Source organism: Convolutriloba macropyga, chromosome 2 (genome assembly GCF_964194025.1).
Source record: "Convolutriloba macropyga chromosome 2, txConMacr16.3, whole genome shotgun sequence".
Taxonomy (NCBI): Eukaryota; Metazoa; Xenacoelomorpha; order Acoela; family Convolutidae; genus Convolutriloba; species Convolutriloba macropyga.
In genome coordinates, this window is record NC_134469.1 from 64,200,100 (window position 1) to 64,227,773 (window position 27,674).

General features: G+C 33.9%; 2 protein-coding genes and 1 long non-coding RNA gene across 4 annotated transcripts in view; 2 read left to right on the top strand and 1 right to left on the bottom strand.

Annotated features, from left to right (window-relative positions):
• The window catches only part of LOC142335402 (proteasome maturation protein-like), a 517,526-nt gene extending 513,146 nt beyond the window's left edge, over window positions 1-4,380 (top strand). For both annotated transcript variants that reach the window (XM_075383872.1, XM_075383873.1), the window contains exons 4-6: window positions 1,859-1,954; window positions 2,269-2,362; window positions 4,166-4,380. In XM_075383872.1, the coding sequence (XP_075239987.1) occupies window positions 1,859-1,954; window positions 2,269-2,362; window positions 4,166-4,230 (255 nt within the window). In that variant the 3' untranslated portion in view covers window positions 4,231-4,380. The remainder of the gene's footprint in view (window positions 1-1,858; window positions 1,955-2,268; window positions 2,363-4,165) is intronic.
• Window positions 4,381-11,901: 7,521 nt separating this feature from the next.
• On the bottom strand, window positions 11,902-13,159 carry LOC142335403 (uncharacterized). The gene is made up of 2 exons (XR_012758870.1): window positions 12,823-13,159; window positions 11,902-12,327 (listed from the first exon to the last, which is right to left on the bottom strand). It is a non-coding gene; the product is annotated as an uncharacterized LOC142335403 (long non-coding RNA).
• A 12,976-nt stretch (window positions 13,160-26,135) lies between these two features.
• Window positions 26,136-27,674, top strand: part of LOC142334604 (saccharopine dehydrogenase-like oxidoreductase) — an 81,172-nt gene continuing 79,633 nt past the window's right edge. Inside the window, exon 1 of the mRNA XM_075382768.1 lies at window positions 26,136-26,337. Coding sequence (XP_075238883.1) covers window positions 26,136-26,337 — 202 coding nt within the window. The remainder of the gene's footprint in view (window positions 26,338-27,674) is intronic.

Genomic DNA, 27,674 nt, shown 5'->3' on the forward strand with positions numbered 1-27,674 from the left:
ACAACTAGGGCAATAGTTAGAAAATATTTGCAAATATTTCTTAAGGAGGACGTCCTTTGCAAATATTTCTGAAGGAGGACGTTGGAACTTTTTTAAAGTCGTTGGAACATGTAAAAAGACGACTAATTGCAAGGAGACGAACAAATTGACCTCTGAATTGTTTTTAATTTTCATTAAAAAGATTCTTTAACCAAATGAGAGAGCAATAACTTGGAGAACAGTAAATCCGGTTAAAATTCAGAAAAAGTTTTAGAAACGAATCTGTCTAAGTAACAAAAAGCGTTGGTTATTAATTAAAATCTGTAAATAGATGAAGCCTTACCTCGACAGAAGGCAGACAAGACTTGTCATTAGTCATACTCAAAGATATTTTTGAAAGACAAAACTACGACTGAAATGTAAACCTAGTTTTTTTTTTACAGAAGACGAATGGCTTAGGAGTCAAAAAGTTATAGGATCCTATAAAGGTTACCGGAGTTGCAAGTAGGAACCGAGAATTGTTAATACTTTCATAAGTAGTCGTGATAACGCATGCGAACAAGAAAGCTCCCGAAATTCTGTTTCCTCTCAATTCCAATCTAACTTTTCATGCTCTAAAGCTTCTCTGTTTAAAAGACATTTAAAATTTCGGCGGGTCTCAAATCACGGTGTATCTTTAGCACCTAAATGGTGTCCAAAATATTCAAAATATGACAGCAGATCTTCATAAAAAAATGACGCCCAATCAAGTTTCAAATTAATTCCTCAAATTATTTGAATCAAGCTAGGACTTCAGGAGTAGTGGACTGAGTAGATGGTGCTCGTTGTAGCAACACGCGGAGCTGCTCCTATTTAACTGTCTGAACAGATATAATTTTAAACCAAAACTCAATGTTAAATAGATGTTTAAGATTACAAACTGAAAAAGTCGGGTTTTTTTTAATCCCAAGAATGAAAAAGAAGTAATTAATGCACAACCAGTATTTTGTGGTCGATGTTTAGTCAATTTTTTCTCGGGAGCAGTATCTGGCTAACTTCATAATTTTTACGTTTTTAAAACTGACATGAGTTATTGTCATAGTTTTCTTGATAATAAATATCAAATGGTTATCTTGTTTCTCAAGATCTCGAAGACTTTGCAAAATAAGCTGAATTGTTTCTCTTTTAAACGCAATTTTTAAAGGATTTTAAATTAGAGGTTGACAGTGTTGGAAAGATAACACAATTCTTGTTTTCGGAAAAGTGGCTCGTTATCTTAATTAATGGATTTATGAACTAATTTTGAAAAAATTTGATTACAATCTTTGCTGATTTTACATACAATGTGCCGAATTGCGTACTGCGCAAATTGATAAAAGAATTCTAGACACAAATTGCGGTAACAGGTTATTATAATGGTTGCTCGTAGATGCATATCTTAGATGTGATGGTTGATCTTAAGAAAAAATACCTGTACTATGATCTTCAAATCATCGTAAGAAGAAATGTTAGAAAAATTTGATCAAAGTTCTGGCCATGTTTACGTGAAGTACTGCGTAAAGTTTTTGCAAACTCTTTCGGAAAGATATTAAAATTCTCGAATCTGCTCGTAGTAAATTTATAGACAGAAATAGAAAGGGCTAGCATAAAGTTCTCCCATTCTTTTCAAAAAATTGTTGGGAACAATATAGATAGGATGATACCCAAGAACAAGTAGTAGTGGTAGCTTCATTCATTAGGGTCAAAAGTTAAACAATTACTTCTCAAAATTAAACCATCTTAAGGAATAGGTTTCAATTCCGAAATCTGAGCTCAAAATGCATAGCCAGCAAACTGGACACCATTCTGAGCTCAGGACACCATTCTGAGCTCAAGTAGTGAAATATTTGTTGCGTTTTAGAAGGAGGAGCGTGAGATGATGCTGCAGCAGCTGAGACATTCAGAGGGACTACACATGCCACTCAAATTGAGAATGGAGGAACGAATCCTCCAAAATGTTATCATTTTACACCCTAGCAAAGCGTTTCAATTTCACCATAGTTCGGCAAAGTAGATTTTCTGATGGGCTTTTTTAAAGCAAAAAATAGCTTAAAATTGATGCATGTTGCTATCTAAGTAACCATTTCGAGTATAAATCAAAGTGCCTTCTTCGACTAAATGCTTCCCTTAATACTTAGTTGGTTCAAATCCGACTTTTCGATTGCTTCCCGTTGAAGGGGATTGCTTCAAGTTATCCGTGATTTTAGGCTTTGCCTTATTTGTTTACTTTAATGACCTGACCTTCGATCTTGTGAGTCGGATTGTTTTTAGCATGAACGCCTTCCTTGTTTGAGGAGCAGTCGTGTCTTGTGGGAATCTCTTACTGGCTATGACGAACAAATACTCTCAACTGACATGTTCCAAGGTAATTGCCGAAATAACTATATCCTAGGATAAAATCGAAATTCAGTGGTTGACTAATCTATGCCTAGTCTGGAGAAGATAGAGACGTACTTAGTGATAGAAAGCGAGAAAAGGTTTTGACAAAACTAAAGGGTCTTGTGCTGCATTATTATTGACTTTTTAAACACATGTGCTCAATAAAAAAAATATCTGCCTCTGGAATCGAAGGTAGATTCCTAATTTTAGATGCGAGCCACTGGCAGGTACTTATTTATGAGCAAGATAAATCCGCTTTTTTGTGCAAACAAAAATTAAATATGCCATTTCCGTGCTGTACGATAAGTTTCCGCCAAGACACGTTCGATATCGAGCTCTAGTTTTTTGTGCCCTTTTTGTACACATAACAACTCTCGACCAGTCTTGATGTCGCCTGTCTCAATGGGGCAAAGAGGATTGATTGAGTTTCGGTCTAAGATACAAAAAATCAAGTTATGATAAGGTAATTCCAGATAACTGTTTTTAGGAATGCATTGAGCATCGTCTGAAAGCTAATTTTTCTAATACTTAAAAGCCTGTAATGGTAAATAAATTTCTCTTTGATTGTATATTGCATCTTCTTCCAAAAAAATTCCACGGTGTGTCCTTGCGTACACGATGTTTGAATGCAAGTCAAAATATTAAATAATAGTATAGAGTTGATATTAATGTTTTTAAAGAAATTTGCAAATAATTAAGATCCAAATCTCCGCTACACTATTTTATTCAGCAAAGTTTAACAGTCATTAAAAGCAATCGAGATGGAGTTTAAGAGGCCTATTTCCCGATCACTTTCATAAACTGCAAAAACAAAAAGTGATTAGCTAACTTGTTGAAAAACATACAATAGGCTAAAAAAACTGAATTTATTACCCAAAAGTGTTCAAAGCTTCAGTTATCAACAAATGAAAGCACATATATTAATATAAGTGAGCTGTACACTAAAGATAATAATGATGTTTTTACCCTGTATTACTAACTCTATTAATGCGCTTTAGTAAAATGACATCAATTTATTTAAGGTTGGTTACTTTTTTGCATATATGGGCAGACTTGAAGAGCAAGTATGCTCAATTTGTGTCCTAATTGGTTTGTTTTTGGATATGACTATTGTCCATCTTATTTGACAATCTTTATATTTGATTTTCTGTATTTCCTACTGCAAGCGGAATTGATGGTTTTAGGAACTAAACCTTTAAAATTGTTCCAAGTTCCTTTTGCAGTCCTAATTGCTCACTTTTTTGTAAACAAGCTTTGTAGAATATGCAGACATTTGAGTGCCCAAAAAAGTTGCATAATGCTCAAGTTTCCGAACTTGAGTATAGTTTAAGACCAAACGCATTTTCTTTTTATAAATTTGCTGATATGTTATGTTCTTTTCGGTTCCTTTGTTTTTTCACAAAATAAATCAAAGCTTTTCATAACTCAGCAACATTAAAAGAGATCGGAATAGTTGACTATTTTAACCGCCATCTCGAAGAAAAGTAAATTTTTCAGAAACTAAAACTTGTATTGATGAGCTTCTCCATTGGAAGCTAAAAGCGTCAATTTCCGTAATACCTAATATTCTGACAAATGTTCCAATTTTTTGTAAAACAATGTAGTTGAAATATGCTGAAGTTTTTAAAATTAACTTCAAATTCTACTGAAACCTAACTTGGTTTGAAGAGCCTCTCAATATAACACTCAAACTTTGATAAACTTTTTTTTTGGTTACGGAAATTTGTGGATAAGAGGGATTGGAACATTATGGGCGCACGCAAATTAACGAGCCTCCTTGATTGTTTAGATTACCAATTGCCAGAAATGAGTGGAGAAGCACAAGTGATGATTGAGAGCTGTAGAAGATACTAAATGTGTTGTTAATGGAGTAGAATGAGCGGATTGCTCAGCTCACAAGCGAAAGATAAATGGATTCTTTGTGTTGATGGCATTGGTTGAATGAACTCTTACTCTTATTAGTTTGTGTTGCCCTGACCTTACTTGAATTTAATGTTTCATTTAGTTCTTATTGATCGAGCTTGATTGTGCTAGCCAAGATTGGAGCGTGTACTTCTATCGTTCTATCCGCTGGATGTCTTTGCTTTATATTGAGTTCATTTAATTGTACACTTGAGTTGTGAAACTATGACTGAACATTATTCGAATTCAGTCTTCATAACTGGGATTGCAGGTATTATTGTTCACTTCGATTGCAGGAGCAGACAAGCCTAGTATGTGTGCGGTACATAGAACATGATTGCTTCACGCCAGTATACGTTGTTTTGTTTAATAGACTCGAAGAGGAGTTGGTATTCTACAGGTTTTCACGACTCGAAGAGGACGAACGGCGATTAATTGCTCTCAAACAAAGTCTTTTTATGCAATTTTTCGCTTGACCAATTTTTCGTATGGCTCATTTAACTTTTGCTAAATGGTATAAACAGGTAATGCACGGATGGCATTAAAATCTCTTAGAGCCCTCCGCCCAAGCAGTAAATGCTATTCAGCAAAACTGTTTTGAGGCGACAAAAAGAAGTGATCATTTCATTTTATTATCTTTATAGGGATTTGAGTATTAAGCAGATAAATTTCATTAGTCAATTGGGTGCTTAATTGTTTGAAGCTGTTTTGCAGGGAAACATGACAAAAATTGAGAAAAATGATCTATTTTGTCCATGTTTTGTTTTTTTTCTCATTTGTTTCAAAATTAGAGAGATCTCTCTGATCCTGTTATGAGTTGCATGTTTTTGCGTCGGCAAGTTATTGTTGTTATTGTAGCAGAGAGAATATTTTCATTTAAATTTATTTTATATAAAGGAAATAATTGAATTTTTCCTAATATTTTTGAGGTCATTCTCGTTTTTGTTTACTTATTCCATCGTAATTCACCTCAGGTTGCTTTTTTGCTTTATTCAGTTTGTCTAAAAATTGATAGTTGAGACAAAGTTTTCGATTGTTGAGATCACTCTTCGAGATCTTTCCAGAATTCATCTTGCTGTTTTATACTCAATTTTTAATTGCTCTTGAACGAAGTGCATAGCAATTATTGTAAACGTGTGTGTCTTTTTTTAATGCAATTTTCTCGCTTGACATTTTTACGCTTTTCTTCTGGAACATTCTTTGACTTCTCAAGTGACTTTTTCACGCTTTCGGTCTTCATTTTTGAGTGATCTCTATTGCTCTGAAGTAAAGCTAATATAAAATCGGTCGAGGAATAGGAGTTATGTGATCTGTAGCGCAGTGGTTAGTGGTTGTGGCTGTGGATCGGGAGGGCAGTGGTTCGAATCACGGGCGGGGACAAGTTTTTTTGCACCCATAAAGAAAAATTGATCTAGGCTACAGCCCCTGAATTAAATTGCCTCGCCTGTCGTTCAAGAGCAATTCTTCCGACATTTGTCGGTTTATGTTTTTCTTTGTTATTGTAGAGACGCCTATTGATCCAGGGCGTTTTCAGTTCCCAATTTATTGGAGTTTTTGGCAAAAGACTGTTTCGTTGCCAATTTTAAGAAAAATATGGTATTTCACAACTTTTTTAGTTTCTGCCGTTTTCATTTTTTTTTTCAAATTAGACAGGTCTGTGAACCTAATACGGCTTATATATTGCTGCCTGAGCGTTTTACTAGGCTTGGACTTTTGAATGAAGGAAACGTTTTAATCTTTGCCTTTTTTGTATGTGCAATATCTTTCTTCAGTTTGATTTTTTTTTCATTTTTCTTGAAGTTGCATAATGGTGTAGTTATTTGGAAGATTTTATTTGACTCTTCGAGTCGTTTCAGGAATTCATGCTGTCATGTTTTTTCCTGAGTGATTATTTTTTTGCTGGGTTCAGTAAAGGACTTCAGAAAGATCAATTTTTGTTGGTGCCGGGCTATTATATTAACCTCTTAAGGTTGATACCACAGTGTTTGAAGAGCCACATTGTGCGTTTCATGTGCAAAATGAGCAATTTTTTCAACTTTTTTTTCAGAAAATCAGTTTTTGAACTGTTTTTAATTTTTCTATTCAGGCGGGAGGATGGCTGTGTGATTTTAATAAGCATCGAACGCTAAATAATGAAATGAATTAGAAATATTTGTCCTTATTTTTCTCAATTTGATTTCTAACTTCAAAAAATACGAAGTAGTCTTTTTGTGTTTTTTGCTATTCTAACATAGTGTCTGTATTCTCCGCATTCTGACATATCGTTCTAGCTATTTTCTCTGGCTTGCACCTTTTTTGCGCTCCTTTTGTCATTTGTTTAAAAATTTACTGATTTAAGCCGTTTTCTTAGATTTCTCTATTTATTGCTTCGCATTTGATTTCATTTAGTATAATGCTGAGAATCTGCTGCAATTGGTTTTTAAAAGTCTTTAAAAGAAATAAAACTGACATTTTTGCTGGGAGTTTTCTTGGGTTTTATGTAATAGCATATTTTTTGCCTGTGAGTATAATTTTGCTTTGTCGTTCTAATTTATTTTGCAATATTTTGAATCTTTTTTGTCTGGAGGATATCTCCAACAAGATTAATGATTAACTTTTGTTTGAATTGCTGTGACTTATTTTGTTTGAGTTCTTGAAAACTAAATTTTTGGAATATTTCAATTCAATTTCTATGATATTTTTCTGTGTTTATTTTTGGCCATTTTTAGTTATTATTTTCGGCTTCTTTTAAGTTTTTGCTAGGGAAGGTCTGACACTTCGGGTCGCTTCCGGAATACTTCCCGCTTTGCTTTCAATCGGTGATTTCTATTTTACAGGTTGTGTTTTAGAGGAAGTCAAATGCCGCACGTGAGAGAAGTATTAAGGTCAATCTGTTGAACAAAAGTTAAAAACCGAGAAAGAGATATTTGATCGGTATTTTTACTCATTATTCTGAGAGAAATCGAGGAAAATAGACGTGAAAAAAATTCACTTATGAAGTGATTTTTTTGAATGACACCTGAAAAAGTTACATTTAATATAAAAGACATTTAATATATATAATTTACATTTAAAAGACCCCCAAATTTAATATTTTAACGACACCTTAGTTTGTGTGAAATCTTAGTTAAAGTGTTGGATAAATGCGTTCATTAGAATGCATGTAGAATGTCTCCAAAATTATTGTCAGCCGGCGGCTTTGGTTGATTTCTGTTACGCTGATATTGGAGGAAAATTAGCCGTGTTATTAGTAATAGCCTGATGCAGTGAGATTGCGAAAAAAACTCATGTTTTGCTCTAAAATGGCACTCCTGTCAAAGAATTGTTTGCTCATTTGGTTTATCTGTAATTTTTTTAGGGGTGTTGCTTGATCGCGATCAGTTTTTCTGGACATTTTTACTTTGTGAACTCAAATCAACAACATGACAACTGACAAAATTTTGAATCGCGTACGCGTTCTCATGATTTAAAAAGCGCTGCAATAGATACTTTCTGCTTGGCTATTTAGAAAATTGCAACGTATGCAAAACATAGCTGTCGGGAATGGAGAAGTTTCGCAAAGACCCGAGAACCAAAATTCCGAACAATCTTGCACCAAATTATTTGGAATATGTGGGTCAGTTGAAAAAGTCTAACTGCTGAAAGAAACATAAGCGACTAATGTCGGTCGAATTGCTTTCAATACGGCGAGTGATTTGCTTCGGTAGTAGGCTCTGAGAGAGCTGCTCGGTGACTTAATTCACTCTGAGCGCTACCTGTTAATGTTTATCCGTTTTTGAGGACGAAAAGTAAAACGGGTCAGACAAAAAATTGCTCAAGCAAAAAAGAACATTTAAAGACCACAGGACCATATAATTGCTACAAACTTTGTTTGGGAGCAATTGAAATTGTCTACTGCGAGTGTGTGAAGAGATGTAATTATAGCATCATAATACAATATATATAATTACTTCGTCTACACTTGCTTATTCAAATTGACCACTAAAATTATTGATCGTTCGGCTAAATGGTCCGCAGCAGAATTCAGTTCTCAATAATTTTTGAGTTTGGATAAGAAAATCAGTTGAAGCTTTTTTTCTCGGAAAAATAATCCTATCCTATCTATTAAACGCGTGAGCTCTTTTGGACAAAATTTTTGCATGTTTAAGGGGTCTCCCGAAGTGCATGTTTAAGAGCCGCATTGAGCAACATTATTAAGCGAACATATCGAGAGAGTTCATTGACCTAAAAGGCTCAAAGTAGATGGGTGAGATCCGAACCGTGGACAAAAGACTGTTAGTCAGGTGCAGTTAACACGAGGCTAAGAGTGCTTGAAAGAATGCTCGCCAAGAGGGAGGATTTACTGTCCTAGTTACTTTGTATTTTTTAATTGCTCCCAAAATAAATTTGAAGTTCCTAATGTAAACGTGTGTTTTTCTGCAAAGTTTTAGCCGTACAGATTCTGCGCTATTCTAGAAAACTTAGCTGTCAACTAAGTTTTTCACGCATTACTTTTTGAATTTGGCGTGATCTCCAATGCTCTCAATCTGAAATAGGTTTATTGATAGGATAGAAGCGATTGTGAGAAACGGTGTTAAGTAGTCGTTATAGCGCAGTTGCTAAGATTATTGATTGCTAATGTGAGGGCCGAGGGTTTGAACCCCTGTCGGGTACCTTCCTTTTTGTAGGCATGAAAATTTCTAATAAAAATCATTCCGCCTGTTGTTCGAGAGCACTTCTTGCGACGCTAAGTCGTTTTATGATCCTGTGTGTGTTATATAGAAAATGCTGATGTTATATATTAGCGCGTGAGATCTAAATTTAAACAAACTTTTTGCAAGTTTGAAGTTCTTTTTGTAAACGTGTTTTTTTGCAAAGTTTTAGCCTTACAAATTCAGCGCTGTTCTAGATCACTCTTAGCTTTCAACTAAGCTTTTAACGCTTTACTTTTTGATTTTTGCTTGATCTCAAATGCTCCCAATCTGAATGTGTTTATTGATACAATAAAAGCGATTGTGAGAAACGGTGGCATCTAGTCGTTCTAGGGCAGTTGGTACGATGGATGACTGCTAATCTGAGGGTCGAGTGCTCGAACCCGTGTCGGGTACCCTTTTTTGTAGACATGAAAATTTTCTATCAACATTATTCCGCCTGTTGTTCGAGAGCACTTTTTGCAACGCTGAGACGTTTTATGTTCCTGTGTGTGTTTGAAAGAAAAATGCTAATCCTGTATATTAAACGCGTGAGATCTCTTTTGGACAAAATTTTTGCATGTTGAAGGGGTCTCTCGAAGCGCATGTTTAAGAGCCGCATTGAGCAGCATGGTTAAGCGAGCATACCGAGAGAGATCATTGACCTAAAAAGCTCAAAGTAGATGGGTGAGATCCGATCCTTGGACAAAAGACTGTTAGTCAGGTGCAGTTACCACGAGGCTAAGAGGGCTTGAATGCTTGCTAAGAGGGAGGATTTACTGTCCTAGTTTCCTTGTGTTTTTTAATAGCTCCCGAACTAAGTTTGAAGTTCCTATTGTAACCGTGTTTTTCTGCAAAGTTTTAGCCGTACAGATTCTGCACTATTCTAGAACATTCTTAGCTGTCAACTAATTTTTTCCCTTTTTTACTTTTTGAATTTGGCGTGATCTCCAATGCTCTCAATCTGAAATATGTTTATTGATACGTTGAAAGCGATTGTGAGAAACGTCGTTAAGTTTTCGTTATAGTGCAGTTGGTGAGATGGATGACTGCTGATCTGAAAGTCGAGGGTTCAAAACCCTGTCGGGTACCTTTTTTTTGTAGGCATCAAAATTTATAATCTACATCATTCCGCCTGTTATTCGAGAGCACTTCTTGCGACGCTGAGTCGTTTTATGTTCCTGTGTGTGTTTTTTAGAGAAATGCTGATGTTATATATTAAACGCGTGAGATCTAAGTTTGGACAAACTTTTTGCATCTTTAACCGGCATCTCGAAGTGCATGTTTAAGAGCCGCATTGAGCAACATTATTAAGCGAACATATCGAGAGAGTTCACTGACCTAAAAGGCTCAAAGTAGATGGGTGAGATCCGAACCGTGGACAAAAGACTGTTAGTCAGATGCAGTTACCACGAGGCTAAGAGGGCTTGAAAGTATGCTCGCCAAAAGGGAGGATTTACTGTCTCGGGTACTACGTGTTTTTTAATCGCTTCCGAACTAAGTTTGAAGTTCTTACTGTAAACGTGTGTTTTCAGCAAAATTTTAGCCCTACAGATTCTGCGCTATTCTAGAGCACTCTTAGCTTTCAACTAATTTTTTCACGCTTTACTTTTTGCTGTTTGCGTGATCTCAGATGCTCTCAATCTGAAATATGTTCATTGGTAATATAAAAGCAATTGCGAGAAACGGTGGTTTGTAGTGGTTATAGCGCAGTTCGTTAGATGAAAGTCTGCTAATCTGAAGTTTTAAGTGTTTTTCTGTTGCCATTATCTATAAAACTGCTCTGAAACTAAGTTTTTTTTAGTAATTTCAGTCGTTTTATCTTATCATCCTTTTTATAGTAAATATCAGTCGCAATTGAGCACAATGGTCAACAGCCCTCCTAAGGTAACATGTTTTAGGGGTCCTTAATCATGCAACGTAGCGTAATAAATGCGTTTTGAGACGCGCTTTACCATCCTTTTTAAGCTCCTAATATGCCGATTTTGCGCTGATTAAGCTTGCAGTATAGCAAAAACAAGCAAGTCACAAACGCCATTATCCAGAAAGTTGCCGTAGAAAGAGCAAAAGACAAGTGCAATACACATAGATAGCTTAAGTTGTGAGTTCTATAGCTGTTAAACGAGAGGCATGGGTTCGAGCCTGAGTTGGTGCGGAACAGAAACCTTTATTTCTTTTAAACCTTTCATTCGTGTAAATGATTTTTTGGTTATGGTTTTGCGGGCCTGCTAGTTACATTTATTTTCGAAAATGATCCAAGTGAAATAAATATTGTCGAATATTTCAGTCTCATATTCATTCCGAAAAGATTTTAAACCTCGCTTACTCGCTCTGTGAACAAACTTAACGCATCACATCTGTCGAACGTTACTGAAAAGAGCCTACCTACACAGGAAGTGACCGATGATTATGAAGCATTCGCTTACAGATAGTTAAAGCGCTAAAAATTTTGTATGCTTTTTAATGAGTAGGACCATTAAACTGTGAGTAACAAGAGATGTATTAATAGGCATAGGCGGAAACCATCTGCAAAAACTAGTAGGGTAAGAATCCTGATATCTCTATAAAAGCAGAAGGATTACTATTTTAAAATACACTTGTCAATTGGTCTGATCCGAATCTATTTAGATGAAATATAGTTGGCCCCATTTAACGTTGAGAGAGGCATGCAAATTTCACGGTAGCCATTCGAGGCTTTGAGGGTCTCAACATGCTGTGTACGGGAACTCTGTTTTATTGTTATGTTTTTTCATTTCGTATTTTCCTTGCGTGATCCATGCACATTTTCAACTTTTCCTGCGTTTGTTTAAAGCTTTAACAATGCGCTAGTTGTTATTAGTAAAATTCGCGATTACTCCCCCGAAATTTCATGGTTCATAGTTTGCAGCATAAAATATATCAAATGATAAGCTATGTCACAAGGTTATATCTCGTAATTGGGGTTTTTCAATTATCTATTTCACAGCTGGACAAATTTTTTAATGATCAGCTTTTTTTATTATTTATGTTTACTGTTACTAACCTGATACCACATACATTATTCAGTACAATAATTAAAAAGTACGTAATTGAGTTTACAACAAATGGTGTGATTGTTTTTGAAGACAACGCTAATATTATTGCATTCATGAGGGCTGAGAAGCTACCATTCGGTGTCTCTAAGTGCGGAGCTGAAATCCAGGATCTCTGCGCCCTCCAATTTGAGTTCCTGCTTGCAGAACATAGCGAACACTGCTAGGTCGCTCTTCATCCACTCCTTCAATTCCCGCAACAAAAACTTGTTTAACACTTTTGCAGCTTTATCCGCCACGGCATCGGAACAGTCTTTCGAGAGAGCCCACTCTTGCACGTCTTTGTCCATTTTGTCACCCATTCGAGGTCAGGTATGAAGTTTAGGTCACTAAAAAATTAAAAATTGGGTCTTTCCCATTATAGCCTAGCTTAGAGGTCAGATAACATGTAGCCCCCCCCCCCAAGCATGGTAATTATACCATAATGGGGGGGCTATAATGGGGAAGACCCAAAAATCAAACGAATGAACTAGACTTCAATTTGCCCTCGAACAAAGCGTAAAGCGTGTCTTTTTGTTTTTGTTATTGTTTTTTGTTATGTATTTGTCTTTATTGCGTGACTGTTAGGTTTTTAATTTTTGATCGACTTTTGCGTTTTTGACTTTAAGAGTTTTGCGTGATCTTAAGTGCTTTCTTAGTCACAATTTTGAGTAACTGAAATTAATTCACGACAGTTTACTACTAAAATCAAAGGAAATGTAAATGTTTACCCGTTTCTCCTGTTATTTGAAATTAGTGGTATCACCCCGGCCAATCAAATTTTCACGAGGATTCCTGTATGGTTGCGGAAAATGAAAAATAGATAATGAAACTGAAAAGCTAACCTTAATTCAGAAAATGGGAGCAATACTTGCGGTGAAGCATTGAATGGTAAAAGTGATGCGGTATGGTAGGACGCTTTTTCGCCATCTGTCGTTTACGCTTGCGTTCAGTTTCTGCAAACTGTTTCATTGCTGAGACGCAATGTGATGAAATATTTACTGAAGTAAAACTTTGCTGACGCGTTAGTAAGTTATGAATCCAAGAGCGAATCTAACCATAATAGACTAAAAATAACCACTAATTTCTGCTTCCGATTTCGTTCCATTTTTGAAATCATTATCTGTGTACATTTTGCAACCAATCCGTAAGATTATGGATAATGGTGCTACATACCACATGGATAATAATTGTATCTCGATGTAAACAGATAAATGGTTATTCTTTAGTGGGCGGTCAAATTGAAAAATAGGCACAAAACATCTAAGCAAGCGAAAAATCGAGTTGTTTCAAGTCGTGAAGTTTCTCTTTAATTGATAGTAGGAAAACATTTTTTCACGTGCGGCACGTGGTTTTTGCAAATATGCAATAATATGTCTTATTTAAATGTTCTTTTAAACTTATTTACCGGATTTGTTAAAAAATGATGAGAGAAAGGCAGCATTTCAGTTTAGGACCTTCCCAAATAATAATGCCAACATTTTTGAAATTTTTGAAACGTGAAGTTTCTCTTTAATTGATAGTAGGAAAACATTTTTTCACGCGCGGCACGTGGTTTTTGCAAATATGCAATAATATGTCTTATTTAAATGTTCTTTTTAAACTTATTTACCGGATTTGTTAAAAAATGATTAGAGAAAGGCAGCATTTGCAGCATTTCAGTTTAGGACCTTCCCAAATAATAATGCCAACATTTTTGAAATTTTTTAAAGCACCTTAGCTCTAAGGTTTTCAGCGTAAAGACATAATGTATTTATGTTCTCTTATTTCCCACTGCAATTTTTGCACCGAAATCCTTTTACCAGGGGCGTAGAATTCATGCATTTCTTCATGCACTTTAAAAACTCAGTCTTATGCGAAGATACTCATTGTGCTAGGGATACTTGAGTACTTGATTGGGTTAGGTGGACTCCGAATTACCGTCTTGAAATATTGTAATTGGTATTTGTTCGCCTATTTTCCACAAGGACTTATAAGCTGACAAGGAGGTTCGGTAATGTACGATCGCACATAAAGTTCCAGAAAGCAAAAATGGTACTTAGAAGATAAATGAGTTATAAATAAGAACGAATTGAGAAGATGAAGAGCTGAGAGGGAGCGGGGAGGGGGGTTAGTTATCGAATTTACAGAGAGAGGAGCATCTGTTGTTTACCAAAATTACTGCACTATCGTGAAATCAACATAGAAATGACAAGGAGGCTCGGTAATGTGCGATCGCACATAAGGTTCCGACCCCGCTCATCCACAATTTCGGCATAATTGTCTACCAAATGAGGAGCAGGTGGAAAACCCCAAAAATTCAAGTGTTTTTCGAAAAAAAATTGGTGTATGAACGAAAAGATAGCCTGAAAAGCAAATAACTCAGTGGAGTAAAAAATGATGCATTAGATTCATGGGATATGCCAATATGAAGAAACCGAGTCAAGACGAACAGCAAAATCAAACAACAACAACAAACACTAATTACACCAAAAATTTGTCAGTTTTAAAAAATACCGTCAGATAAAACTGAAACTAAATAAAATAACTTGTAATTCACCAGAAAAGATATGAGACCAGTCCGTTATAAGGCTTGGTAACATTTAGCAATAAAGAACAAAAACAGTACATTAGAAAAATTGGCTTATTTTTTAAAAAAAAAACAATTAATTTCAAAGTAATGAAAAACATTAGAAATCAACTAATATATCGTATAGATATACGATTAACAGTGTTTCTAAAGATGGAATTAAGAACTGTCGGTGTTCAATTTTTTGTAGTTACAAAAAGAACAACAAATGAACAACAAACAAAAAATCAGTGAAATTTTGCCAGAAAACGCTTTTGAAGCCGTAAAGCCATACTCTAGCCCTCAAAATATGTTCGATTGCACTTTCTTCGAAAACCGATAATGTATTATGTGACCTCTCATTAATGAATCCAGTCAACATATAGAGAAAAACGAAAAAAGGCAAAATTAAGTAATATTTGTTTTTTTTGCAAAAAATTTATTTCCAAAGACATGGAAGCCGTTAACTACAAAATGAAATAATTAAATAGGTTCGTTTATTCTTCCAAATTGAGACCTGCAATTACCCAGAATATATCTTACGTCTACAAAAAGAACGTAAAGTATGACAAAAATCAAAGTTTAGTATTTTGTTGTGAAAAACCCGTGTCGGAGCCAGTAAAGAACGAATTCTTTAAAAACATTTGATTTATGCCACCAATTCTTTTGACCTCTTCCCTTGACAAAAATTTTGTCATGTTTGGCCTGTAATTAACGAGACCAGGTAACAAACTGACATTAAAAGGAACAAAATTGCGAAGTTAAAGTGTTTTTTTTTGGAAAACATTTGTTTTCAAAGTCATGAAAGTCGTCAGCTATCTACTATTATCCGAATATCGGCTCATCTAGTCATCCATTAAAATCCAATAAAACCGCGTCATTTTACTGGAATTCTCATTCGACTAAAAGACAAAGTAAAAACTAAGTTGAAGACAATTAAAAAATTCAATTAAGTTCTTCGAGAAAGTATTGTCGAAGCCGTTAAACCAGAGTCTATATCCTTGAGGATTTAAATATTATCGATTGCGCCTGATTTTCAACGCCAATAATTTGATATATGAACTGTCAATAACGTGATAATGTGACAAAACTAGACAACGTGAAAATTGGGCAATTACCTGAAAAAATGTGAATTCTAGTAGTATCAAAGCCAGAACCATAACTTACGCAATAAAACAAGGTAGAAAACCGCAATAAAGATTTAATTTGATTTCAGTAAAGAAGAAGCTTTCTTTCGTTGCTGACACTAAGCTACAAGTTGACCAAATTAAGAGAAAAATTGAGGCAAAGTTCAATAAGCCATTATTTTCGTTAAAAATCAAACATTTTTAAAAGTCAAAACGACCATAAGCTTTCAAGTAATAAACTAAATGCAATAGTTTGGAGCTAATTAGGAAGTTTTGATTTGTAATGTTCTCTTTTTTAATTAAGATATAATGAGATCGAATTTTTTTCATAATAAAAACCAACTGATTACTATCCGAATTATTTTTGGATTGGAACAGTCCAATATTGGTCCAAAACTAACTCTGCTAATGCTGTTGGTCCATTAAGAACACTTAATGTTTTAAGTTTTATAGATATAGATATTTTGTTAGTGAAATAAATGCTGCGTTTTTGATAATCAACGAGTAAAGTTAGCAAAAAATGACAAAGTTTTTTAATTACGGAGCACTCGCAACGGAATTTGAAGTAGAAATAGCCCCCTTTTGAGTCTACAAAAATTGTTTTAGTGGTGCTTGGGTGTGTACTTCCTGCAAATTTCATCAAACTGGACTAAAGGAACTTATTTTGTGCTGTTTTTGATGAAAAAGTCTGAATTTTGAAGTATTTAGCCAGAAATTTTGACAAAAAATTAAATAAGAATAGCTGACAATATTTTTTTGTCTTAAAAAAACAACACTTTCTTTAGCAAAATTAGCGAAAAATTTTAGTCAAAAATTTTGGAAATGTGAATAAAATCAACGGAATTCACTCTATATTCTCAAAAGTTTAAACCTCGCTAACTCCCTGTAAAAAAACGAAAATCAAAAAAATCTTTTTAATTTCATATTCTACGCTGGACAAGCTTTCTAATGATAACATTCTCAGCTCTGTACGATGAACATATCGATCGGCCAACATTGTCTGAAGAAAAAAACCAGTTGAGTATATAGTTGCTACCTCCTCAAGAGGGGTCGGAACAATAACTGAACTTTTGATTCACACTAATGGCTTTTTTTTCCTGTGCCCATATCTAGATGTATATCAAAATCTTGCCTCAGACACTGAAGTCTAATAACGCTTTTGTTTCTTAGATAAATCATAAGCTAGATACAGTAGATACAGGTATTTACCAAGCCTGTGCTTCATCACGACAAATTTCAAACGTCATCATTTATGGGTTTGTGATCAGCCGGGTGCTCCCCAAGTGCGAACGTCCAAAATCATTCTGACTTTAAACTTTAATTTGAAATATCAACCGAAATTTTCAGGGACAATGTGTAAAGTTTAAGCGAAGGGTACAATGTTCAAACATTTTCAACATCAGAATCGTCTTTTTGATGAACTAATTGAAGTTTGACGTACTGGAGCACAGGTGTGTTAAACAATTGCCTCTAGCTCATGAATAATCTAGTGAAACAAAAATTTTATCAGACTTGGATGGCATTCCTGTATTTATAATTAAACAAGGAGGCTCGTTAATGTGCGTTTGCACATGATGTTCCGACCCGAGCTCATCTACATTTTTGACTTAACTCAACCAAATGAAGAGAAAATCCAAAAATAGATCTTTGAGTTTAAAAAAATCGTTACACAAAATACTAAATAAATTACATAATTCAATGCCTCATTACAGCACTCGCGAGATCTGTCATTAATGAGACTACGGGAGAAAAACAAACCACAAAAAACAAAAACAAAATTATGGCAAAAATGCAACATCTAAACTACGAGCAAAAAAAAAAACAAACAACAAAATAAGCAAAAACAAAAATTTCACGACAAAAACTCAATATATAAATTTAAAAGCACCTAATAACAACGTCAAAATACAATCAGATAAAACCATAGCTACATAAATTTACTTTTTCTTTACTACAAAGCAGATTGGATTTATTTTGATGAGACTAGGTAACAAGTGAACTAAAAGAAGGAATAATGGGGCGAAATCAACCAATCATTTTGAAACCAAATATGTTCAAACGTCTTTAAAAACCAGAAGTTTTTAACGAAAGTTCTTGATAAATTTACTAAAAAGTCATTACGACACCAATTGGACCTATCTTTGGTTAGACTAAACCACAGAAACGAACTGAAGATGAAGAAAAACTGAAAAAGAAAGTGCGAATACCAAGTTATGAAAATATTAGAATCGTTCGCTGTTATTAATTGCTCTTGAACGTAGTTCATAGCAATTATTGTAAACGTGTGTCTTTTTTATGCAAAATTTTCGCTTGACAATTTTGACTTTTCGAGTGACTTTTACGCCCTTGACTTTTTGCATTTCGCGTGTTCTAAAATTGCCTCTCAATCACAATTTCAAGCAGCTGAACTCAATTGGCGGCAATTTAAAACTAAAAGTCAAATGAAAAGTGCACCGAAACTGGTATCATTTTTTACTTTAAATCTTAATATTGGTATATGTTAACCTCTAATGTGGTTATTTGAAGCCCACTATAGAACATCTTAGTCCCATTTAGCCCCCCCCCCCCCGGACTGAAGCAGGCTGCAATTGATTAGAGCTCCCACTAGTCGTTCAAGAGCAATTCTTCCGACGTTCAGAATATTGTTTTTATTTCAAATGTTATTTAAACTAGCTCAGTTCAAATAATACCGAATTATTAAATATGTTCGCTTGGGCCTAATTGGAAAAGCATTGGGATGAGAAGGAAAAACAAATTTTGACCACTAACAGAACTTTTTTAAAACCTTGTTTTGTCCGACAAACAAAATATCAGTTACGGTGTAATGTAAGTAGGCACGTTAAAATTCGAATTACGAGGAAGTGGATGGGGTCTTTCAATGATGAGAAATAGACACAAGTTGACAAATATAATAACAAAAACTAAAAATTTTTTAAAATATTTAAAAATAAATATCATACTTTAAGGCTTTTTGCTTAATACTTACTGCGTTGAGTAACTTCATTTATTCAACCCGCATTTAGAAGCTTATGAGACTTTTCAGCATTTTATGACTAGATAAAGAATAATAAAACAGGCAAAAACAGCAAATTGAAACCAAAATTTGAGAGAGAAGTTTCGAAGCCCTTAAAAAATGAACTATTCAGTGATAACTTTCCATTTTTCTAATAAATTTTTAACAAGTGGATTTTTTTTGTAACAAAAGTGAGTTAAAAAAAACAACAGATATGAACAAGTATATTAAAACCGCGAAATTTTTTAGAAAATCCGTCGTTTTACAGCCATTAATTTCAAAAGCTTTCAACGGAAATCAGTAATAAGTTATAATATGTTGTGCCTCGATTGGTAAGCAATACTTTATGTCATTTTGTAATCATCAATAAGTCATCACAATAAGTGGTTTGACTATGAAAACGACAACAAATACAGGCAGAAACGAAAACTTCAGTAGAAACGAAGAGTGTCGAAGCCATTAAAACCATACGATCTTCTCTGAAAACCTTATCTATGATCAGTTTAACGTCTTATCCAAGCCAAGTGGAACTGTCAGTAATAAGATATTGTGAAAAGATTCTAAAACGAATCAAAATTATCAAAAAATAACCAAAAATTTTTAAAAAAATTTAAGAAAAGTGGCATCGAGGTCATAAAGTCCATAGTTAACTACCATTAAACCGATAACGAAATTAATTGTGGTTGCAGTAGAAAAGAACGGATTGTTTGTTGATTGAGTATCCTTTGACTGTGAATAAAGTTTGTCATTAACAGAACCTTGAATTGAAAAGTAGCTAGCCTCCAAGTGACTCAAAAAAATCAAAAAAAATTTGTGGTTTTTCAAATTAACAGCTCTCAATTAGAAATCGATGTTTTTAATAGTAAACTTCCCTATGATACGAAAACTAGTCCTTTTTATGGCGGTTCGTCTGTTAAAGACACAAGATTTTTTCGTTTGTAGTGTAAAATGTAGTTTTGAATCAGTATTTATAAAAAAAAATCTTAACCAAAAAATACGCAAAAAGTGAACAAAAGCATGCCAAACATCACGTGTTCACGCAAAACTTTAAACCTCGATAATTCCTCGAAAAAAAAACGAAATTAAAAAAAATGTTTTTAATTCCAAACTCGACGCTGGACGAGATTTTTAATGATACCACTCACATTTCTGTACGATGAATATATCGATCGGCCGAAATTGACTGAACAAAAAACCCTTAATCAAGATCTACTTTTTCAATGGCAAAAATGCTAACATTCAAAACTTAGAACATTTGTTGATATCAAAATATCATTGATTTTTGTCAACACCGGCAATTTATTCCAAAATAAAGAGGATCGCCCATCTGTGCTGTCGCACAGCGTGCTCGACCTTCAATTAAATGGATAGCCAGAGGTTATACATTACTTTCATCAAATCTCAGGTATGTTAAAATAAAATCATGACTTTTCAAGAAAAACAAATTTAATTAAAAATTCGCTTACTTTGCGAGCGCTTCCGGCTATTTAATTACTTTGTCATTTCATGTTTTCAATTAAGGCTTGCGCGTTTTCTAATTGTGGATTTGCTATCTTTGAATCACGCCAAAGTTCAATAATAACAAGATATTAAGTTAACAAACAGCAAAATGCTCGCAATACTGAAAGAAAATTAAACTTGAGAAAATTGCGCTTGTCGTGGCTTATAGCAATAGTACCAGTGTAATTGCAACCCTAATGAAATAAAATTAAGTTATGAACCATTTAAATAATAGCGCAAAATGACAATGTAAGCAAACGAAGATAAATGCCAGCAAAATTAAAGGAAAGCTGTTAATCAGCAGCATCAAATCATTTAAAATCATTAACTATGCCTTGGTGCTGTCAAGGAACTGCAACTGTTGTGTAGTAAAAAGTCATACAACCTTCGACAAATGGTTTGGAATGGTAAGATAGACGAACAGGAATTTGCGGGTACAAGTGAAGACATTTGCGAAAATTTGTTCTGAAAATATACATTTTGAACGTTGTCAAAATCAAGGGTTTCTGCATAATTTGGAATTAGAACCAAGTTTTGTTAGATAACACATAGACCGCTACAAAAGGTGCGAATTAAAAGGAACAAAAACCACAATATATACCAACAAAGGTGCAAAGCACTTTAATATTTCGAGATGAAACGGAAGTCATTTTATTCATTTTTATAGCTGCGAAGCTGTAAGCTGAGCGTAGCTATATTGCGGTGCTCTTGGTTTTTTTACGACTCGAAGAGGAGTATTGGTTTTCTTAAGGTTTTTACGACTCGAAGAGGAGTATTGGTTTTCTCTTGGTCTTTTTTTTTTACAGGAAGTACTATTTGTTCAGGTGGCGTTTTGACCTAATAGTGAAAGCGAGTAAAAGTGCCGTGTGAACTGATTTTTCTGATCGAAAGAAGTTTATTGTTCATGCGCTACGTTCAGTGAATGACTTTTTGACTTTGAAAAGAGTTTTTGAGAGATTGGCGCATATAGATGAGTTTTTAGCCGTTTTTCGTCCATTTGGCCCAATTTTTTTAATTGTAACTTGGTTTCTTGTAGAAGTAAATTTTGATCGATACCGCATAAAAATGCAAACATCTGAAATCGAAGCCACAATGTTTTTGAGATCTTGATAATGCGTTTAAAGTGCAAAATTGGCCCATTTTTCTCAATTTTTTTGTCAATTTTTGTTTTTTTTTTCATTTTTGCTTCATTTTTGGCTTTTAAGCGGACTTTATTTTACCAAAGTAGTACATATGTCAACGTCTTTTTGATAATTCCTGAATTGGATCCCTCTTTTGGACGTGAGGTGTTTTTGTTTTATAAAAATGTACACATAATAATCCAAATTTCGCGGTTTTTTTTGTCAAAGTTTTCAATTTTTTTGTTTGTATTTTGAGTTTGTTAACCATTAAAAGTCTTTTGCTGCTCCATCGTTAGTTTTGGTTTCGTTTGGTTGCTCATTGAGTTGTTTTTGGCCGCAAATCTTTAAAATTCAGTGAAAATTTCTACCATATTTTGAACAGTTTTTTTGCAAATTGTTCTACTGTTTCGCAATTGCGCTCTTTTAACTTCTTATTGAGACAGGAGGATGGGTATGTAATCTTCTTAAACCTCGATTGCTTATTAACAAACAAAATCATATTTTCAATCTTTTTCATTTTAAATTTTAATTAGATTTTCCGATTTAGTTTTGATTTTTCAGAAATTGCGAATTTTTTTTTAAATGTACGAGGATTGTAATCTTTATCACAATGTATGTGTTCTCCCTATTCTGGCATGTTTCCTTCTACCATTTTCCTATGAATTATAAATTTATTCGCCCTGCCTGTTTTTATAAAACTGAAAATAATTGATTTGAACTAATTTTTTTTTGTCGTTTTCCTTTGACTTTTGTTTGATTTGAACTAATTTTTTTGTCATTTTCCTTTGAAGTTTTTTTTGCAGTTGATTTTACTCAATGTAATATAGTTCTGAGGTTTCGCTACCTTCACTTTTACAAATTTTGAACAACTCTTTTCTGCGAATATTCTTAGGGCTTGGTTTTGGTAAAATACGAATTTTTGCGTCTGAATATTGTTCTGTCTCTTTAGTTTTTTCATGATTAATTTCGATTTAAGTTTTTTGGTCATTGTTTAGTTTTATCGCGAAGTTTTCGAAAATTGTTTAGTTTTATCGCGAGTTTAGTTTTATCGCGAGTTTTCGAAAATTGAAAAATTTTGTAACAATTTTTGGAATTATCTTTCAGTATTCACCTTTTTCTTGTAAATTAAAATTTTGGGAGCCTAATATGGCTTGATTTCTGATGCTGGCATACTTTGATGTTTTCAATTGCGTAAAAAGAATTGGATTGTTTTATATGCAGGAGGAATGTAATTTTTAGTTTAGTTGGTTTTGTCTTCTTTTTTTGACGGAATTTTTGTTGTTGTTTGTAGAAATTTTATTTTAGAACAGTTTATTTGAAAGGTAATTCTTTCATGAAGACGACTCTTCGAGTCGTTTCCGGAATTCTTCCGGCTATGTTTTTTTTTTACCGGAAGTACTATTCGTTCAGACGATGTTTTGACCTAAAAGCGAAAGCGAGTAAAATTGCAGTGTGAACTAATTTTTTCTGAGCGAGAGAAGTTTTTTGATCATACGCTGCGTTTAGTGAATGACTTTTTGACATTAAAAAGTAGTTTTTGACTGAATGGCACATTTAGATAACCGTTTTTAGCCGTTTTTTCGTCTAAGTGGCCTAGTTTTTTTGCTTGTAATTTGGTTTTTTGTAGAAATAATTTTTAATCGATGCTATGTTGAAATGTAAGTAAACCCCTGAAATTGATAGCACATTATTTTGCATAGCCTGAAATTGCGTTTCAAATGCGAAATTGGCACATATTTTTTGATTTTTTAGTTAATTTTTGGCTTTTTTTTCCTATTAATTTCTTCATTTTTGGATCTTTTAGCTGTTTTTTGTCAACAATCAGTTAATATGGCAACTTCCCTTTGATATTTCATATACTCAAATCCTCTTTCTACCTCGATGTAATTTTGTTTCATAAAATTGTACATTTGCTAATCCGATTTTCGTATTTTTTTGCCAATTTTTTTCAGTTTTTTGTTTGTATTTTGCTTTTAATTACTAGAGATAGTAATTTGGGGAACATGGGGGATTTTAATTTCGTTTTAATAGAAATTCAATCATTTTTTGGTGTTAATCTTTTGAAAAAACAGATAAATGTTTTTCATAAATGCAGTCTTAATTATTTTTTGACCACTTTTTTTGCAAAATGTTTCATTGTTACTTATGTCTGAATTCTGCTTTTTCTTGTTTTTTTTCTGTACAGCAAGTTGGATTTTTGTCTCGAATGACTCGTTGTCTTTTCTATGTCTCGAACGCTGAGCAATGAATTGTACTCGTTTTTCTTGATTTTTTTAAGTTTGATTTTTAACTTTCAAAAATCAAGAATTGGTCTTTTTGTTACGGTTTTCCTAACACTGTGTCCATATTATTCACATTCTCGTTTGTATCATTTTAGTTTTGTCATGGCACCTACTTTTATATTCGTTATATTAATTTTTTCTGTTGTTAAAAAATTGAATGAATTCAGATTTTTCTTAGATCTTGTTTCTTCGGTTTGCAATGCAATTGATTTAATTCAAAATAAGGCAGTACTGGGAGTCTACTAGAAAGTCTTTTCCAACATTTCTACTTAATACTATTCATTGCAATTTTCTTCCGGGCTTGGTATTGTTTTTAGACGATTTTTTGCCTTTGAATATTATTCTGTTGCTTTTGTTTTTCTATGATTATATTAATTTTTGAATTAGTATGAAATCATGTTGTCTAGCATATATACAACAAGGAAGAGTCATGTGTTATTTTTTTCCTAATTGCCGTGATTAGAAATCTAATTGTAGTGGTTCTCTGATTCTTAAGTTTGAGCACTATTTTTAATAATTTTGACTTTCCTGTCTTTTTTGAAAAGTTTTTATCTGCCGTTTGCTTTCGCGATCTTTTTGAGATTAGAATCATTGATTATCTGAGGGCAATTGATGGCCCTGTCAGCTTTGTCAGGCTATCAGTTTTTTGACCTTCCTAAAAATTTCAGACTTTTTTAACGTTACCAAACGTTTTCAATAATAAAATTTTGCTGCATTTTCTTTCTCTTGGTGACAGTGGTTTAAATTTCACCGATTTTTATATCAGACCCGGGGAGGTAATGAGTTAATGTTTTTTACAAAAGGTAATGGCTTCAGCTTTTTGTGAAGTTTTGGTGCTTCGAGTCGCTTCCGGAATTCTTCCGGCTATGTTTTTTGTTTCGTCGTCTGACGCTTCATTTTCGTTTTACATTTGTTCTAGAACATTCTGTCTCGTCACTGCTTAAATGGCTTTTTCGCGCTTGATTTCACGTTTTCTGCGTGACCTAAATTGCGGTTATTCAGAAACAAAGTTGATTGTAAGAAAACAGATTGTATGGTCCGACAGCCGAGTGGTTAAGGCGACTGGCTGTTAATCCGGAGCTGGCCGTTTCGAGACTCGACAGGGAAAATTTTTTTGCACCCAAAAACAACCTCCTTTGAAATAAACTTGTAAGTTTTATAGGCGGCGGCGATAACTATTATCAACTCACTTCTGTATCTTTTTCCATCTGTATTTTACGGCACGCAAGTCTATTTCGCAGCTATTCCGGCTATCTGCCGGCTATGTTTGTATATTGAAGCCATCACATTTCAAAACAAAACAAAGGTTATCAAATACACATTCCTTTACTATTTGCACGAAACGAACCGTTAGCTGTAGTTTGAAATTGGTTTTTATAGAGAAATATTCAGCATCGTAAAACGTGTTCTTTTTCGTCAGCTTGGCATGCCGTATGAGAGACAAAATAGGAAAAAGCCGAAAAGTTAAGGAGAGAATTTTGTTTTAAATACCCCATATCTTATTGAAAACGAAATTCAAAAAAAAACCTTTTCGTTTAGATATTCTGTGATGTATGGGCTTGTGAATGAGGTTACTAATGTCTTCCGCCGGTCAATATATCGGGGTGAGGGAGTCCTATATAGTTAATTGCCTCATTACATGAGGTCGGGACAGTAGGTATCGTTTGATCTTTATTGTTTTAGAGTGTCTTGTTTCGATATCAGTGCTAACAATGAAATAAATCTAAGAATGCAAAAAAATGGAATTGTTACCACGGAAGAATGTTCACATGATTACCTTCTTTTGGTCAGTGTTTATCTTTTCAATAGTGTATATCAAACCTCCCACAACCCTTGCCGGGAATGCGCAAAGAGAAAAAAGATTAATGTGGAAAAATTCTTTGAATAAAACTCAAATTGGAGTACCAGGCACACTTTAAGGTACCTGTTTCTTTGTAGCAGAATCAATGTAAACAAAATTGGGAAGTTTCATTGACAAACATGAAATTTTGTAGAACTTTTGGGGATAATTTTTTAATTGATTTATCCTAAACAGGTTATAAAAGAAGATTCAACGAATGATGGTACATTGGTCACAAAAAGACAAACGACTAGCAAAGATATTGTGAAACAAGCCTGCTGTTTACAAAGCTCTAAACCTCAGTTACAACTCCAAAAAAGATATTTTAAAGAAATCCTCCTATTAAAATAGAAACTTTACTGGTTTTCCAATAGAACCACTTAAAAGTTACCGTAGAAAAAGGCTTTCGTTCGAGTTCTTTCGCACAGATTTTTGGTGTTCAAATTAAGTACGTGTTTTCAGATTTTTTGGATATGAAGTTTTTTTCAAAAGCCTTTTATGATTGCTCTTTCTATTTTTTAAAATAAAAGTTGAACTCTACTGCAGCTAAGGGACAGCCTAGAATACATTTCAAAGATGTTGGAACTTTTGAAATTTTTCAATGAGTGGCCAGCTTCGGTTCAAACTGTGATGAGATCTTTGTTTATGGGCTGCACTTTCTAAATTTGACTAATATTTTATGTTTGAGAACTTGATACCTGGTTTATGTTATACATTCTTTCAGACGATGAATGGTAAGAGGCCTGCTTCGTTAGCACAGGAGCATGAAGGTCGAAAGGACATTGTCATCTTCGGAGTGACAGGTGTCACTGGTCAGATCGTGTTCGAACATGCTCTTTCAAGGTTCAATGCAGATCAGATTGTAGTGGCTGGTCGAAGCAGGACCAAAATGGAACAAACTATCAAGGATTCAGTTAACTTGCATCCAGGTATGTTCAATATATTTTGAATCACGCATTTCCATAATGCTGAATAGTCGCGTCAGCTTTTCTGACAGCTATCAGTGGTCCAATTCTCTACAAGTTGTGAACCATAAATTATTAAGCCATTATTTATTAAGCACTTTCGTTGTCTTTTTGTTCTATCTACATATATATTCCAATCAATATAACCAACGGTGACTATCAATTTGATGTTTTGGGCTATAATTGAATAACTATGTTGATTACTTAATATGAAAAGTTTATCGCAATTATTTGGACCGCTGTTTGCTCCTTCTAATGCCATTACCGTTTTTGTGAGACCGATTTGACTTTTCATTCAATAGATTTCTCATCTTTCACCTTCATTTTGTGTATTGAGTGTGTTCATCGGGGTTCTACACCGTACATCCTGATCCCGTTGCTCGTTCCTTTTCAGGGAGTTGCTTATCTTTATAGGATTATAATTTAGATGTTCCAAAATTTTGATGTATACTCCCGAATAAATGAATTCTTTCTTTCTCTTTCTTTAAATAAAGCCAAGGCAAAAAGTTGAGAAGCTGTTTTTCAAACCTTCTATTTAAAGAGAGCGCGCTGCATTGAGATAGATGCAAAGCAACATTTTTGTAAAAAATGCTCTCTTCCAAGTTTTGAATAGTGTTTTCCGAGTCTTCTGTAGGGATTTCATATTTGCATAATTGTAATATTTATTGGTTGAACTGACTGAGATCCAACATTTTACAAAGAGAAGTGAATTTTTGGAATTTCCGATTTGTTTTTCAATTTGACTGTGTTTAATTTAATTAAAAATTAAACGTTTTAATTTATCGCTTTTAATGTTTTATTTGTTTTAGCTAATAGCTAAGGTTCTGGCTAACGGCTGATGATTGGTCGCAAAAATTTTAAAGCTATTTTCATGTGATTTTTGGCAGTGTGATATGTTTTTTTTATTTGCGAAGATTAAAAGTACTCTAATGTTTTGCTTCATTTTAATGTTGAGAGACAAAGTATAGACGTACTTTTTTTCAGTTTCTGTGCATATTTAAATGTCTGACATTTCTCTGTGACATCTTGACTACTAAAAGTCAAATCAAAAGCTCATGGGAGTCCGTTTTTTTTATTTAAGCCAGTTGTCATTTTATTCGTGTTTTGTAGAGGAAGAGTGCATAAGAAATGGTCATTTTGTACTCTGGGAAGAGTAAACACGAAATAGAATTGTTCACTTCACAACTTGATATGAGTAGAATTTATCATCATGTGAACCTCGACATATGGTTGAGTTAACTTCTCAACTTAAAATTAGTTTATTTTTTGTATGAAATGTCATTTCAATTTTCTCTCGGTTC